At 37.7% G+C, this 16,038-nt stretch overlaps 3 protein-coding genes across 4 annotated transcripts; all 3 read right to left on the bottom strand.

Annotated features, from left to right (window-relative positions):
* Positions 1-2,897: 2,897 nt before the first annotated feature.
* Positions 2,898-3,674, bottom strand: LOC121977780. Its single transcript, XM_042530204.1, has 2 exons — positions 3,449-3,674; positions 2,898-3,359 (listed from the first exon to the last, which is right to left on the bottom strand). The coding sequence occupies exon 2, from the start codon at positions 3,352-3,354 to the stop codon at positions 2,977-2,979; it is 378 nt and encodes a 125-aa protein (XP_042386138.1). The 5' UTR covers positions 3,355-3,359; positions 3,449-3,674; the 3' UTR covers positions 2,898-2,976.
* A 403-nt stretch (positions 3,675-4,077) lies between these two features.
* Positions 4,078-4,587, bottom strand: LOC121978458 (transcriptional regulator TAC1-like). The gene has a single exon (XM_042530801.1). The coding sequence runs from the start codon at positions 4,585-4,587 to the stop codon at positions 4,078-4,080; it is 510 nt and encodes a 169-aa protein (XP_042386735.1).
* Positions 4,588-9,502: 4,915 nt separating this feature from the next.
* Positions 9,503-15,803, bottom strand: LOC121975735 (chaperone protein dnaJ 10-like). Of its 2 annotated transcripts, none has more exons than XM_042527564.1 (10): positions 15,328-15,803; positions 13,976-14,035; positions 12,823-12,905; positions 12,475-12,634; positions 11,550-11,679; positions 11,104-11,262; positions 10,657-10,835; positions 10,487-10,567; positions 9,863-10,009; positions 9,503-9,767 (listed from the first exon to the last, which is right to left on the bottom strand). In XM_042527564.1, exons 1-10 carry the CDS (start codon positions 15,412-15,414, stop codon positions 9,675-9,677), a joined length of 1,179 nt encoding a protein of 392 aa, XP_042383498.1. In that variant the 5' UTR covers positions 15,415-15,803; the 3' UTR covers positions 9,503-9,674. The 2 variants fall into 2 exon arrangements, with proteins under 2 accessions (XP_042383498.1, XP_042383497.1); XM_042527563.1 differs by having other exon boundaries at positions 9,863-10,012; positions 15,328-15,802.
* Between the last annotated feature and the right edge of the window lie 235 nt (positions 15,804-16,038).

Raw genomic sequence — 16,038 nt, 5'->3', positions numbered from 1 at the left:
TACTCCGCCCAAAGGAGATCGTCAGATAGTGCGCTTACTTTCCTTGGATTAACAATCCCCTGATTGCAAACCAAGTAAATCTCTTATATCTGATCTTTTCATTTAGTCTCTTCTTTTTATTATTACAAGTGTCTGTTAATTAGTTGAATATCCGAGAAAGGTTTTTGGTTTAATTTTTGTAGGGCAATTCACCCCTCTCCTCTTGCTGGCCACCAAAGGGACCAACAGCTCCTCCGGCTTGTGAGCCGCTATCATATCCGGCCTGCGTGCCGTGTGCCGGCCTGCGAGCCGTTATCATATCCGACCTACACATCATCCTTTTGGATCCCTGTTGCACTGGATTCCATGTCGTCGCTCTCAGATCCGGCTCCTCAGCTGGCTCACACCCATCTACTGGTCAGGGCCACAATGACTCGATCGACACCGTGATCATCTCAACGACCCATCCGAGGGCGCCCCCCTGGGCCAGGGTACGTCATCGTAATCATCTTGTACTTATTCCATTGTTTTGTTATTATTCGGTTGCTTATATATCCGCGGGATCCGTCCCGAGTATCGGGATACAGAGACCGGGGCAATCCGGTCGCTGGTTGCAGGTAGCATTGACCGGAGGACCTCTAATGACTTGGTCAACACAGAGGACAACTCACCATCTGAGTCATGGAGATGCGGTTAGCATTCCAGACACGTCATTCCGATAGCCCCGTCTTCTCAGATTCCGGACAGGAACAATAATAATATTATTAATAATAAGAATCCAGTGTCAATGAATTAGGCTGAAAGAGCCCATGCTTTGATGCTACAACAATGGCCTATGTGGCCTTGGAGTCCATCGGACTGTCGTTGTTAGATCGACTCGACTGGTGTGCTACGATCACATAATCATCCAATTGATCTGGTTTGCATAGTTTTTGTCCAGATTAAATTACTCATCTAACCAAGCCTGTTCCATCCGCCTAACTAAACAAACCTTTTGGCTTGATCGCTCAAAACAGAGAAATGTTGTCTCAAAAGTTAAAGAAAAGACTCAAACACAAATCGAATCGAAAAATCTAGATGATGAAATATTGAAACATGAATAATGATCAGATGCAGCCTCATATATCAAAATTCTTGTTCAATCCATTTAGGGTTATACTCTTTGCTAATGATACGACATATAATGGGTGGTCCTAGGGATAGTGTGAAGTCAATAATCAAGATAGTATGGTGGGCAAAAATCAAAAGAAGGTAGTAGTCAAGGTTTGGGAGTATGTGCCAGAACGAACCATTTCCCCAAAACTTGGCTCCTCTCGTCTCAGGGTCACTATTCTTAGTTCCTAGTCGACTGACCCCCATAGCTGGTCGAATCTTCTGGGACAGCTCCTCGTGCCACGTGGTTGCTGATGTGGGTCTACTCCCAGTTGGTCCCCGAGCCGGTTGGACCCCCAAGGCTCAACCCTTTACTTCTCATTAGCATAGCTCCCAGTCTACTTTCGGTCGACCCTTGAGTAGGTCGAATCCACATGGCTCAACCTCTCACTTCTTATGGGCATAACTCAGTCTACTCCCAATCAGCCCTAGCATTGGTTGGACCTCAGGGCTCAGCCCCTCACTTCTCATAGGCACATCTCCAATCTACTCCCGGTTGGCCCCCAAGCCAGTCGGACTTCCAAGGCTCAACCTCTCACTTCTCATGGGCACAACTCTCAGTTTACTCTTGGTCAGCCCCCGTGCAGGTTGGACCCTCAGGGCTCAGCCCCTCACTTCTCATGGCATGACTCATGGTCGCCTTCCAAGCCGATCAGACTATTGCCATGAGACAACACTATCAAGTAATCACAACCACCTCTTAGGAAATACGACTATTCGTTAGAAAATATTCTGATACTCTGCCACATGTATATCATGTAACATACCTCTACCCAATGGAAATCTGTCATACATCCTCCATGACTCGACATACTCTAATGCCAGACATTCTCTGATGTCTTATTATTGCAGAGATTATGAGAGACGATATAAAAAAAGATACTCTCCGTTTGGCAGGTACGTGCAAACACACATCTACTACTGTTTATCTTCTTCTTACCATACTTTTCGCTCTGTTCTGATCCTGACTTGAGGGTCAGAGTGTCTGTGTCATGGACCCTCTCTCTGGTTCTTGCACTAATGCTCCCTTGTGCTGTCTCTTTGACATGCGTAGAACCGTGAGTACCTTCTCGTCCACCTACTTACCCTATACGGCCGATGGAAGTCTGAGGTTTTCAGCTCATCGTCGGATCCCCGCCTCAAGTCACCGCTCTGTCATCCCTACCCTCGTCACCGGCCTTTCATCCGGACGGGATCAGCTAATAACACGTTTCTGTCTATAATAGACAAAGAGTTAAATGCAGAACGTGTGCATTTAATCTGTCTAGAAACACTAGAACACAACCAAACAAAACAATGACAGTGGCACTTTTCTCTTTATATTTTTCTCTCTTTTATTTTAATGATATAATGCAAAATAAATGGCCCTTCTCTGATTAGCCAATCAAGTTTCAAGAGGAAAAAGGAAAACACAAGGCATGCGATCTGCATTTGGTCAGAAATATGTGCTTGCACTGCATTTAATCTGTCACCAAGGCAGGTTGCCACTTGTTCCACAGGCAATGATGAATGATCTATCAAGCAGCAGCTAACATGATCTTCAGACAACAGACAGATCAATCCTTCATGTTGAAGGAAAGATCATCATGAAGCAACCAGTTCATGTTCGATATGAACAGTTGTAACAGAATGTAACCCACGAGGAACGAGTACTCTTTACAGTGTTGGAACATTTCATATATGATAGAGAATCATGCAATAAATGGCAGAAGAAGACTGAATGCACCTTGTTTTAGACACAATGAACGTATCCGTAGGAATGCAGAACAACCAAAAACTATCAGAAGATAACTGAATTGAGAATGAAATGGCATAGGGACTCTGTAGAATCAGTTGAAGTGCTGATCACTTGCACTCGACTCCAGCTTCGGCAGCCCTACGAGGTTTGTTTTTCCTCCGGCGCCTGCTATGCCGAAGATCATTAGAACTTGTTGGCTGCTCCATGGATTCAGATCCAGCAACACCATTTTCTGTAGACTTTGAGTCTCTCTTCCTCTTCTTGACATTCACTGTGGTTGCTCCCTTGGCCTCTTGGTTTGGTGCACTGAGCTTGAGATCATCTTCTCCTTCAATTTCTTCAGCACCATCTTCATCAACGTCACCCTTCAGAGGTTTCTGAGGCCTTCCTCTCCTATAAGGGAGCACCTCTTCACCACTCTTGCCTGAATCCTCATGAGAAGTGGACGCAGTCAATTTCTTCCCTTTCCCTCTGCCTCTACCCATCAACACTGGATCAGGGAAATAAAAGAGAACTCAAGAAGCATTCAGGGAAATAAAAGCAAGTCTTCAAAGCAAGGGAAGAGAAAAACACATTCACCGTGGGAATCACCGGAAGAGTTACAAAATCCCTTTTTTTATAGTTCTTGAATCTGACCTCACATGGACAGCAGGTCTTCGCCGCCGCACGTCGCACCCATTTCCTCCGAATCTGAGAACTGGAGGAAGAGCCGTCGAAAAGATCAAATTTTTATGATCCTTGCCGGCGCAAAATCGAAGATTTTAAAGGCAAGACTGATTCTTGAGCACAAAGATGAAGACTCCAATCTCCGAGAGAAGGAAAGAACAGCCGAAAAGCCCAACCTATAAATACTTGCCTAGGCAAAAGCAAAAAAGAAATTTTTTTTTTCTCATCAAGAAGAATAGTTTTGATCAAAACTACCATTGCTGCCTCCACATGCCGATTCCACGACAACAAAGATTCGAAATCAACTTCAAATCTTTGTTTAGTTTCCATAACAAAGATGTTAGATAAGAAGAAACATATATATAATATCTATATGCTTATATATATATAGAATTGTTCATGCATATTTAAAGAGGTTTTACAATATACTAGTTTGTTCTTTGAAGTCTTGGCACTTATTTTGCGATAATATAACTGAAGAATTCAACAACAACAACAACATCAACATCATGTGCCCATGGCCAAATAGAAATAGTAGAGCTCTAAAGATGCAAAGAGAGATCCAAGCTGTCCCAGTGACCACCAGCCTCTTCCTTTCTACCGTGCTTGAGGTTTATCTTACCGAGAAAGTCTCGAGTCTGTAACCTTTCAGCAGTTGCCCAACCGTCGAAGCGTTGAATGACTCGATGAAATCGAAAGTTACTTGGTTGAGTGGAACTCTCTCCTGCACGGTTAGCACTCGACATGAATTGTTGACTCTGTGCAAAGTTAAATTTAAGTGACCTTTTCGAGTAGCTATCGGATCCGATTGGGGTGGGGGCTTGTGGTTGGCTTGACGGATTCGCGGGCAGGTGGTTCACTTGGGCTTGGTTCGAGGCGCCTTGATCTGCATTCTTCTTGGCGCGCCGATGGGAGGCTAGGTGGCCACCGAGGGCTAGGCCGTTGCGGAAGTTACGCGGGCACACTGGACAGGCATAGAAGCCATCCATCTTCAGCTTTGGAGACGGGTCGGTGCTTTGGTTGCCATCGTTATTCTCCTGTGTGGCTCTCATCTTTACAGTGGTGTGGATACTTGTGGGATTGCTTGATGAGTATTTATAGCGAAAATTGGAGCATGCACTAGGAATTTTTTGTATTTATATACAATTTTTTAATTTTGGAATGTCACTAAATCTTTAGTAGATTTTATAGGATCTAGTGCCAAGATTGGATGAATTTTGGCAACCCCTTAGATATGCTTAGAGAAAATGTATAGAGTCTAGAAGCTAATTAAGTGGAAAGAGAATCATTGGCGTAAATGGGTAAATATTTGCTAGATTTCAATTTATTTTTGGGTTAGTTCAACCAAAGTATTAATTTCATTCTCGAGATAATTGTAATGTCATTGATGAGAAGATTTCATGATCAACATAACATATTAAAGATTTGGTATGATTCGAGAAGTTAATCGATAGTGTGAACCAATTTAAATTTTCTTTTCGAGTTAGACGTTATTTGGTGAATCAATCGACTGAATTAAGCCCGCCTCGTTCAAGCAAGACGACAAAGTGCAACGGTCCTCTTTGTCGCAAGTTCTATAACATCGTTGTCTATTCAGTGAAGTAGATCAAATGAGATCGATTGGATTGAATCTCGTACAAGATGCTGGTTGTTAATTTCCTTTGAGCATTGAAAGCAATATCATGATGTTCTTGTCGGTATTAAATTATACAACTCTGTAGCAATCTCAAAGGAGGTGCATAATTCTTTGAGAATGTAAAGAACTAAACTCAAGTTGGAGAAGAAAATAATCAAATATGTACATTTCCAAGCAATTAATATCCACAAAAAAGGAAGAAAACAATATACCAAACTTGTGTAGTCTAATTCTTGATAGAGATCTTTCCCTTTTGTCACTTTTTCTTTCCTCTTTTCCTTTCTTTGATTTCCATACATTCCTAACAATGTTTAGCTCAAAAACTCCATAAGCGAGCTTGAACTCATGATGCCTATGTTTACTTAGGATGACAAAAATAACTTCGGAAAGGTATGACTTCCGAAGCATGATTGCCTAAAATGCTTCTACTTTGCTAAAAGTGTACAAAAGATAACGGCACATATATAACTTGAGCCTTCGTCTTGATCATCCTCTTTGAGTTCCTCCGAAGCAACGACTAGTACCAGACAAGGTTGGGTTGAGAATGGAAGAGGATAATTTTTTTAATTTCCATTCTTTTGATCCTTTTTTTCTTTCCCTTGTCAAAGTAATCAACCTTTCTTTCTCTTCTCTCTCTTGTCAGTCCCCTTCTCCTTATTCTTTTCATTAACTTCCCTCCCCTCCTTTTGTGCAGAGTAAACAGAGCCTAATGGCCACCTTCACACCCTCAATCTCAACCGTGTTTTCTTTAAGAAAAGCAACATAAACAAAGAAGCTCTCATTCTCTGATCGAACACTCGGAATCAACTTTGGCTACCCCTTCTCCTCTTCTTTTACCTCGACACTATATAAGCAAGCCTTCTCTCATACAAGTTTTATTGATTCCCATTGCTTATGTGTCTACCATTTCCTTCCTCCACACTCTTCCCCAATCACTCTCAGGGCCGGCCTTGATTTTTGGAGGTCCTTGGACGAAAAGAGAAATATGACCTCTATAAGAAAAAAAATTTACTAACGTACAATTTGAATATAGTTTAATAGAAAAACTTAAAAATCAATATATTTCATTTAAAATATGGTAAACTCCATACAAAATTTATTTCTCAAAATTATTCAAAAAGTACAACACCAAACAAAATATGCTTCCTAAGTTTCTCCAAAAAAATATAATACCTACAAATAAAAAAAATAAGTATACAATAATCATTGAAAAAATCTATATCTTCTAGCATTTTGAGAAGTAAAATCATCAATAAGGTTTTCAAAATCAAGTTTTTCTAACACCTTATTTTTGATACATAAAATTGTCAAGTCATTTACATTCAAATCATTATCATCATTTTCTCAATTTTTCCTGCTCATTCGTTGCATGATTATGATCATCATTTTCTCTCAATTCTTCCTGCTTATTGATTGCATGATTATTTAATTCTTCTTGATTACTCGATTGTTGCTCATTTGTTACATGATCATTTAGTTCTTTTTTACTTTCTTCTTGCAATTCATCAACTAAATTTTCAATTGAAGAGCTAGTTTTAAAAAAACTTACGAAGAACACCTTTGTGAGTTTTAATAATTTATTCCACTCTTTTTCTTTTGTTTATTTTCTAACTCCAAGATTGATATTTTTTTAGAAACATGTTTGTATTACAAATTTCAAGTGTAAAAATAAAACATACAAAACCAACAACAAAACTAACAATTAAACAAACACAAGCAGTGAAAATAATAGTCAAAGAACAATAAAGCTTGATTTGTGCTTGAAGCGATTGATATAACTTATTCTATAATGATTAAAATTGGGATAATTTATTTAAACTCTTTCAAATCTGTAAAAAAAAATCATAAAATATTGACTCCAATACAATATTAAAAATCAATATTGAATATTGACAATAAGAAAAAATATAGATAAGTAGGTAACTTACGTTGTAAATTTATATATTGATGAATGATGATATTGATGAAACTAAAATTAATAAACTTTTTTAATTTAATTAGAAGAGATTCAAAGGAGAAAAAAGGAGGAAATTAGCGTTCAAGATTCATACTTTACTCTTTAGAGTCTTATGACTTCTGTAAACAAATTAATGAAGAAAGAATTGTACAAGAAATAAAATCTTGGAAAGAGAAGAAAATGATCGTTTACCTTCCTTCTTTTTTTCTTTCTTTTATTTTTTAGATTTTTTCTTAAATTTTAATAGAAAAAATATTTTTTTTTGAACCTTTATTAAAACAATTCAACAATATATATATTTTTGGACCTTTATTAAAATAATCCAATCAAATATATTTTTTAGGTTTTTATTAAAACAATCTAAGTATATATAATATATATTATATATGCATGTTAAATTTAGGGGCCTTTAAAAATTGGGGGCCCTTGGCCATCACCCCCGGTCACATACCTCAGGACCGGTCCTGATCACTCTCTTCCAATCTCAGAGTCTTCATGGAGGTAATAATATGCCAAAAATGCTCATAATTCAAAATATTGACAATACTACGGAAGCACCACATTCGTAACACTTAGTTCTGGTCGGGGCACTTCTATCTTGTTGATCGTCAATGCATCTTCCTTCATGCAGAATGTCAAGTTGAAGGTGAAGATGGTAGCATTACATGAGAAGAGATTAAGGGGGCGTTTGGTTTAGGGGAATAGGAATGAGAATCATTGATTGCCATTGTTAATGTTTGGATTATAGGAATAGGAATACAAATAAGGGAATGAATCCTTGAAATTGGGTAATGACTCATTCCGATGTACCTCCCCTTCAATGAGTCATTACCTTATTTTCATCAATCAAAATATTTCCTTATTTCAAAAATACCCTTGACCTAAAACTAAAATTTTCTCCCTTAATATCAAATATCAAAATATATTTATTTATTTATTCTTTTATATCACTTCTCTCTCCTTGTTCTCTCTCATCATATTTTCTCTTTCATCATTTTATCACACACTTTCTCTCTCCTTAATTTCTCCTATCACACTCTCTTTCATCTTTTTTTCTCATTACACTTTCTCTCTCATCATACTTTCTCTCTCCTCAATCTCTTCCATTGCACTCTCTTCCTTTTTTTTCTCATCATACTTTCTCTCTCCTCAATCTCTCCCATCACACTCTCTTTTTTCTTTTTTTCTCATCACACTTTCTCTCTCCTCAATCTCTCCTATTACACTCACTGTTCTCTTTTTTTTTCTCATCACACTTTCTCTTTCATCATACTTTCTCCCTCATCATACTTTCTCTCTCCTCAATCTCTCCTATTACACTCACTGTTTTCTTTTTTTTTCTCATCACATTTTCTCTTTCATCATACTTTCTCTCTCACCATACTTTCTCTCTCCTCAATCTCTCTCATCACACACTCTCTCCTCTTTTTTTTCTCAGTGCATTTTCTCTCTCTTCATCCTCTCCCATCATACTTTCTCTCTTATCTTCTCTCATCATGCTCTCTCCTATCACACTCTCTTTTCTCATTCTTTCTCATCTTCTTTGATCATGCTCTCTCCTATCACACTCTCTTTTCTCATTCTTTCTCATCACACTTTCTCTCTTTTCATTCTTTCTCATCACACTTTCTCTCTCATCATTCTCTTTCATCATATTTTTCTCTCACATTCATCTTTCTCTCACATCTAATTTTTTCTCTTATTTTCCTTTAAAGGTAAAAAAGAAAATTTTGATTTATTCCGATAGAAAATATGCAAGTAATCAAACATTGCTTTTAAGAGTGGTATTCATGCTCATACTCATTCTCATTCCACAATACAATGATTCTCATTCCGATTTCTATTCCTATGAAAAAATCAAACACCCCCTGAGTGAAAGGTCGATCGAAGGATTGTTCATCATAACTAGCTTTTGGTTATATTTTTTAATATAGAAATAGACACCCTTGATGGCATTTTTGTCAGGGATAGAGAAGGTTGAAGTAGATGCAAGCACTCAGAAAGTTGTGATCACAGGACACGCAAACAGGAACAGGAACAAGGTGCTCAAGTCACTGAGGAGAGTAAGGTTGAGAGCAGAGTTATGGTCTACACATAATGAGATCCTCAGTAACTATGCCATTGGAAGCCTAATATGTTCAACGACTATAGTTTCTTCTAGGAAAGCATTATATTATATCGATATGTATGTATAGTACTCTTCGAGATATCTCTAAACAGTGGCTATAGCTAAGAAGAGTGGCTTTGTTCATCCCAATAAACCAAGAGTTGGAACATGCCCACTCTTCAGTGGACATTGTCTCTTCTAACTAAAATCAAGTAGCTCAATGCATAATCTATTCGGGGTTCTAGTTTACATATGGCGATGGATGGATTCAAGTATACAAACATGTATAATACATATTATTTACATGGCATCATCTTTCTACAGCAGGAAATAATGATTAAGCCAGACATGAAATATAAACTCTGATGTACAACAAACCTTTCCAGAAAAGCATAAGAAAGCAAGTCGCTAAAACTACAAACAAGCAAGTTGATGATGATCATGGGTTTCTTTGAGCGCCGGGTGGCGCAGTGGGCATGGGGAAGTTGAAGTTAGCAGCAGTAAACTGAGGGGCCTCCACCACGTATGGACTCTGCCAGTGATAATTCCAGTTTTTAATGAACATCTCCGTTACCGAAATTGACTCGGATAGCAATGAACTATATTTTATAGGAAAAGCAACAGAACCTGTGTAGCTGAAGGGCTTGCATATGAGGATTGCCCACTAGGGGATTTTGGTGGTGTGTCTGGTGAACTGCCACCATCGCATCCATCATTTCCACCCAATTTGTTTCGTGTTGATTCTGATTCTTCACTTCCGTTGTTAACTTTAACCTTCTAAATTAAGGCAAACAACTTAGTTCTACTTGGGAAATTTCAGAGAACTAACTACAGCTGAAAATTTAGCACAGAACAGCCATGGAATGTTTATGGATAAGTAAATCAATTTAACAGCTTATCTACTGCAAAGCACGTCAAAAATTTAGCACAGAACAGCCATGGAGTGTTTATGGATAAGTAAATCAATTTAACAGCTTATCTACTGCAAAGCATGTCGAGAATCATGTGTTAATGCAAATAATTGAGTTTCTCTTACACAAACCATAGACAAACTGATCAAACAGTCAATATCAACTATGAAGGCATAGCTGGAGGTTGAGCAGGAAAATGTAGATTGAAGCCACGTGAAAAAAAAAGTTGGGATAAAAAGTTTATATTTTGCACCATGGTTGAAAGGAAAGATATCAACAGGTGGATTGGGATGAAGAGCAAATGTAAGGAATTCAAAAGAGAACTTCACTGGAGATATACCTGGAATATTTTTCCAAGAGCTTTTAGACCTTTGGCTCGAGCACGGAGCTCCTCTTTCTTGACATTGTTTTCTTGAAGCACCTGAAATTGAAAAGTTGAATTTAGCATGACTAATGAATGAGACATAAGATGACAATGTCTCAGAAAAACATAAATCGAAAAGGGAAGACCATCTGACAAACGCGGGACAAGGTAGCTTCAATATCAGCAACATTAAGCTTCCACAACGAATCAACCATCACTTTTTTATGATTTTGCATGTATTCTTGAAGTTCTTCCTCTGTGTAATTGCCTTCAGTGCTAAGATGCTTTTTAAGGTCTTCTTGTAGCTGCATTAGTGCAATGGCACCTGCAAATCCAGAATAATGCCAAGAATTGTATTATGAATATGGAACTGATGTGTCATGATATGTTTTCAGATAACTTTTCTTGGTGAAAAAAATTATCATTTCAATTGTTATCTTAAGATTAATGGATGCAGAGAACACATGAGATTCAGTGGACACATCAGTTCAAAATTAATGACTGGAAATGATTAGGAACGCTCTAAATGTATACTGAATCAAAAAATTATATAGAGTGCAACTCAAGCATCCAAGAAACAAGTGTATGCGTACCTGTTGCAGCAGTTACTTGTGACTTTATAAAGTGACCTTTGTTTCTAAACCATTCAGCAACAAATGGAACACCCAAGTATATGGCTTTTTTTCCAAGCTCTTTGGCCGCTTGTCTCACATAGATGTAGCCTATAGTATTTAACATGTCTACTCCATAGGCTGTAGCAAAAATAGTGTGATCAATTAGATTGTCACTTGATATAGCCTGAGAAAATAGTTGAACAAATGGTGTAATATGGGATGAGATATAACAGATGAATCATCAAGCTGAGTGTGATTATAACTTAAAAATTTGAATTTGAAAAAATGCAAGCTGCTTTTTAAAGCCTAAATTTCAGAACAATTGCCTATACATGCTTCACTTTTGATCATGCCAGCAGCACATGAGAGACCAGCATAGGTATCGTGATGACAGAAAAAACCACAAGCAATGAAAGTATGGATACCTGCATTAGAAAGCCTTGTGACCTCAGCTTCAGCATGTCGAATGAATTCATCTTTGTTTCCTTGAACATGCTGGTGGAGCCGGTTTTTCAGTATGTCAGCAAGTTTTTCCTCTCTCTCCTTTTGGATAGCCTACATATAAAATTCAGAAGATGTTGTTGATCAAAGAAAAAGGTATTGAGAACAAACATAAAATCATGAAATTACAGTATATTTGGAAACATTTGTGTCACTGAAGCAGAAATACAGTAGAAATTTTAAGAAATAAAATAAATATCTTCTCAAGTTGGCATGACTGAAAAAAAAAACACAGCATTACCTTAGGAAAGAATAATGTCACACCAACAAATGGACGTTACTGGATGAGGAAAAAATAAACAGTAAGTTATAATACCATCATTACTGAGGGAGAAAGATCTTTAGTTCAGCAGAAAGACTTGAATATTATGTGCCATCAAGTTATCAACTAATAAAACACTAGAGGTAAATTATTTTGGCATAACAGGTAAAAGTACAAGTGACGATAGATTTACTTATTGATTCACCAATTTAGGCTGCTAGAGCTAAACCAATATGAACAGCAATGCAAAATTACCCAAATTATCCATTTCTTCTCCATCCATAAGCAAAATAGTAGGCATCAAATGGACACATACCATGCAATAATCTGACTGATAGACAAGACATATTCTGTCTAGCATGAATCTTTATATCTTTCTAATTCTTCTGAAATGATAAAGCACTACATGACTCTCTTCGCCAAATACATGAAATAAATAAATTGCCAATGAACAAATTACCATCTCTTAATAAAACTTTCAACTAAGCACATAACTCACATGAATCCTTTGCTGATGCTTTTGGGTTTACATAAAATAAATAGAGTCCATGAGAAACATGTTAGAAATAGGTAAAACAGATAGATACCCTCATTTTTTCTTGCAACTTTTTTGCATCAGTCTGTTCTCCTTCAGTGAAAATATCAAGTGAAGCCATTGACGCCATGGCAAGCTGGCCAATGTAGTCCTCAAATAATTCACTCCCGAATAGCATTGCAAAGATTGCTGCAGGGTCGATAATTGTGTCCCTGAAAGTGCATAAATATGAAAATGTCAGTCCATGCTTGACCCTTGATTTTGAAATGAACTCAAAACAAAAAAAAACATTTTTTAACTATTGAAATAGGATGCAGATTTGATGAATCCATTTCTCATCTTTAATAACATCTGGTACTCTGTGATGCATTAAAAGTTATTATACAGTAATTTAGCTTACGTGGAAATGCCTGATTTTCCATAAGCATCATAAGCTTGACGTTGTGTTGGATCACTTAACACTTGGTATGCCTCACCCAAAGCCTGAAGAACACTGGGAATTAGAAACACTTGAAAGGCGAGTAAGAAAACCTTCAATCCCTCTGTAATTATATAATTCAGGTCAACAATCATAACAACAAAGAAACCATGACTATCGACTAAGTTTGATGTTGCCACGAGCAATTAGAGACTTGAATTAGGAGAGCAAATTAAGAGAGGATTGAGGGGAGTTACTCACAATAACCACATTGGAGAGAGGATTAGAGATGCATGGATTGCCAAGAATTAGAGAGGAAGAATAGGGAGGTTTAAGTGGCGAAGGAAGAGACTGGTGCAAGGAGACAGTTATCTTCTTCATCAATCATGATGACTTTGAAAGGTTCTCCATCTAGGAAGAATAACTCCAAATAAGGACCTAATGATCAAGGTACGATTTGCATACCTCCATTGGGAAACATAAAAGTTCGTATTTGTGGACGGAATCACTCTTTGTTTTCAATTATGTTGATCTATTCTTGTTGTTATTGTGATTACCCTTGAGAGGAAAACAATTATATGTGCCATGGCGATTTTGGTTTGTAAGATTATTCGGAGCATTATGGTAATAATATTCATTTGCGATGTTGGGTTGTGTAATCAGTGTTCATGTGAGATATTTCTTAGAAAATGTTTGGATAATCCATCAACGTAATACTAGATGCAAGATATTGACTCACTAGGGGTTGGCATACCACCACTTAGAATCTCCAAATGCACAAGCATACGACACAATACTTTGCATTAATCATCAAGAAAAAATATATACAAATGTTTGACAAAGTCAACATTTATGTCAAGATTATTTGGATAAATTGAAATGTAAATGGAAGAACAAGTATAGATGAAGATGTAAAAAAAAAAAGGGTCAAATTGTCAGAAATCACAATCTAGATACATTGAGATGTAAATGAAAGAACAAGTTTAGATCCAGAAGATGTAAAAAGAAAAAGGCAAATTATAAGAGACACACTACCCAACAAAACTAGTGAACTCCAACTTCAAGTTAGATATTGATTAAAGCAACCAAAAGAAGCCGAATTGTATAAGCTTTTGGGCGAAAATATATCACTTGCCTGAAAATTTTGAGCTGCAAGAGGATCATTTGGGTTTTTATCAGGATGCACCTGCCTTGCCTGCAAATACAAGTGTCATGTTAAACTTAAGCATATAACATGCATTCTAAGAAATATTTCTACAGTGATAACATATAACAATTAGGTATGAAATAGAAAATTCATATTCATGAGGATTGGAAAGATATATAATCAGTGAAATTTGAGAAATTATCATGTGTCAAAGCAGAAACACTGAGAAGGAAGATATTAACCTTCGACCATGCACACATAAATTTTCCTTGAGATTGACTAACACATAAATGTTACAGATAACTCTCCCAATACCATTGTTGAACATACAAAATTAATTTTAAAAAATTGTGGACATTTTAGGAAGCAACGTGGACAAAAACAGTGGAAAGTTGTCATGAAGACTTTGAAATTGCTATATTTTTGTAAGCCAGTTGAAGTGTTTTCATAGGAATACTATCCTGTAGCATCCTACAGTTATTGTAGACTCTTTGGAGTTCAGCAATTTCTTTGAAGCTCACTAATGTCAGTGGTGATAGAATAAGTGCTCCCATTGAAGCTAAGTTAAATCCATTTGTCAGGCTTGAGGTTTTGAACCTTGGTCTTAACTATGCCAAACATATATAACAAATTCAGGAAGCTTTGCTTCCTAAATAATTGCATCAGTAGATAAAGCTTTTGCTTTGAAAGTGTATGTTCATCTATGATTTCAGACTTTCAGCTTCTGCTTTGGTTTGAGTTTCTCTGTAGACACAGTGCAAACAATGTGATTACACACTGTTCAATCATTCTATGAAACAACAAATATTTCATAGCAAAGAAGCACATGCTATTGAAAACAGGTGGGGGACAACCCAGCAATAGGCTAAATAACAAGCAAAAGGAAAGTCGCCAGCTAGTCTAAGCACTTTATTTTTTCCATAAGTACGCCAGTGTTGGTAGTGTGAACAAGTTTGACAGCTTACGTTGAGATGTTTGGTGCTGTTGTTGGTAGAAGCATACTCAAATGGCAATTTAAATACTTCAGAAGCGCAGTGTTCTGTTGTCATAACATAACAGGTCTTGTGTCCGAAGTGGGAAGAAACATCACAGTTGGTCGCTGAGAAAGGAACAATGTTTTCAAAGAAAGGGGAAATGCCAGTTGCAAAGAGGGCAATCTGTGGGGCTCAGATCAGATAAGAGGCCGCAATAGAGTTCTATAGATGATTTAGAGCCACTGTGAAATAGAGTAATCCAGCTACGTTGTATTGTATAAACTAGTAACAAAAATGACTGCGGAATTACCTATTATTCTTCAAAAAAAAAAAAAAACCTAAGATCCCGGAGGGAGCGGAGCATACCTTCATGTAATATGCTTTCTTGATCTCGGCCTCCGTGGCCGACGGACTGACCCCAAGAGCGTCATAGTAATCGGTCTCCTTTACCATCTTCCTAGCCTTTCGCCGGAGCCTCTGCGCTCCCTTCTCCTCCTCTTACGTTCCGCTCCTAGCTTCCTGCCTGACAAGCCCAAGTAGTAGGCGAATTTGTTCCAGCAATCTGATCCCACTCCTAGTCGTCAAGGAATCAAAAACGCAGCTTTTTTTCCCCTTTCCGCAAATGCTCCCACTCCGCGTCGTCAGTTCCACAAGTTAGGGGCCTCGATGGGAAGGGACCATACGAAAGGAAAGGGCGGCCGAGATGACACGGAGGCAACTGAAAAATAAAGGCGAAAAGTGTCCGACGGAGTGGAATCGTCCCAGTTCGTCGCTGACCGCAAATCGATTCCCTAGACGTCCTGCTGCCGCCTCGAGTCAACTGAATCCAATAACAAATCTTTTCGGCTTTTTTACTGAACCGTGTATATATTTCCGGATTTTGAATTTGACGTAACATGATTTTTATAATATCTAAATCACGTAATTATTCTTGAAATACTTTTCTTTCTTCTCTCTTAGTCTATCCGTTTAAAATCAATATATTTTTAAAAATCTTCTTATGTATCTCCCGAAGTACGCAAATTGATATAGTATTCGATACTATCTCCGTAAACGATATTGCTCCGCTACGGTGCT

The sequence above is a fragment of the Zingiber officinale genome, chromosome 4B (assembly GCF_018446385.1).
Source record: "Zingiber officinale cultivar Zhangliang chromosome 4B, Zo_v1.1, whole genome shotgun sequence".
Classification (NCBI taxonomy): Eukaryota; Viridiplantae; Streptophyta; class Magnoliopsida; order Zingiberales; family Zingiberaceae; genus Zingiber; species Zingiber officinale.
This window is presented reverse-complemented; position numbering and strand designations above follow the sequence as displayed.

Excerpts from the sequence above, each read along its gene's own strand:
- LOC121977780 (XM_042530204.1), bottom strand. The coding sequence starts at position 3,354 with ATGGGTAGAGGCAGAGGGAAAGGGAAGAAATTGACTGCGTCCACTTCT.
- LOC121978458 (XM_042530801.1), bottom strand. The coding sequence starts at position 4,587 with ATGAGAGCCACACAGGAGAATAACGATGGCAACCAAAGCACCGACCCG.
- LOC121975735 (XM_042527563.1), bottom strand. The coding sequence starts at position 15,414 with ATGGTAAAGGAGACCGATTACTATGACGCTCTTGGGGTCAGTCCGTCG. Across the intron at positions 10,013-10,486 it reads CTCTTGGAAAAATATTCCAG|AAGGTTAAAGTTAACAACGG; the intron begins GTATATCTCCAG and ends GCCTTAATTTAG. Across the intron at positions 9,768-9,862 it reads CAAGCCCTTCAGCTACACAG|AGTCCATACGTGGTGGAGGC; the intron begins GTTCTGTTGCTT and ends TATCACTGGCAG.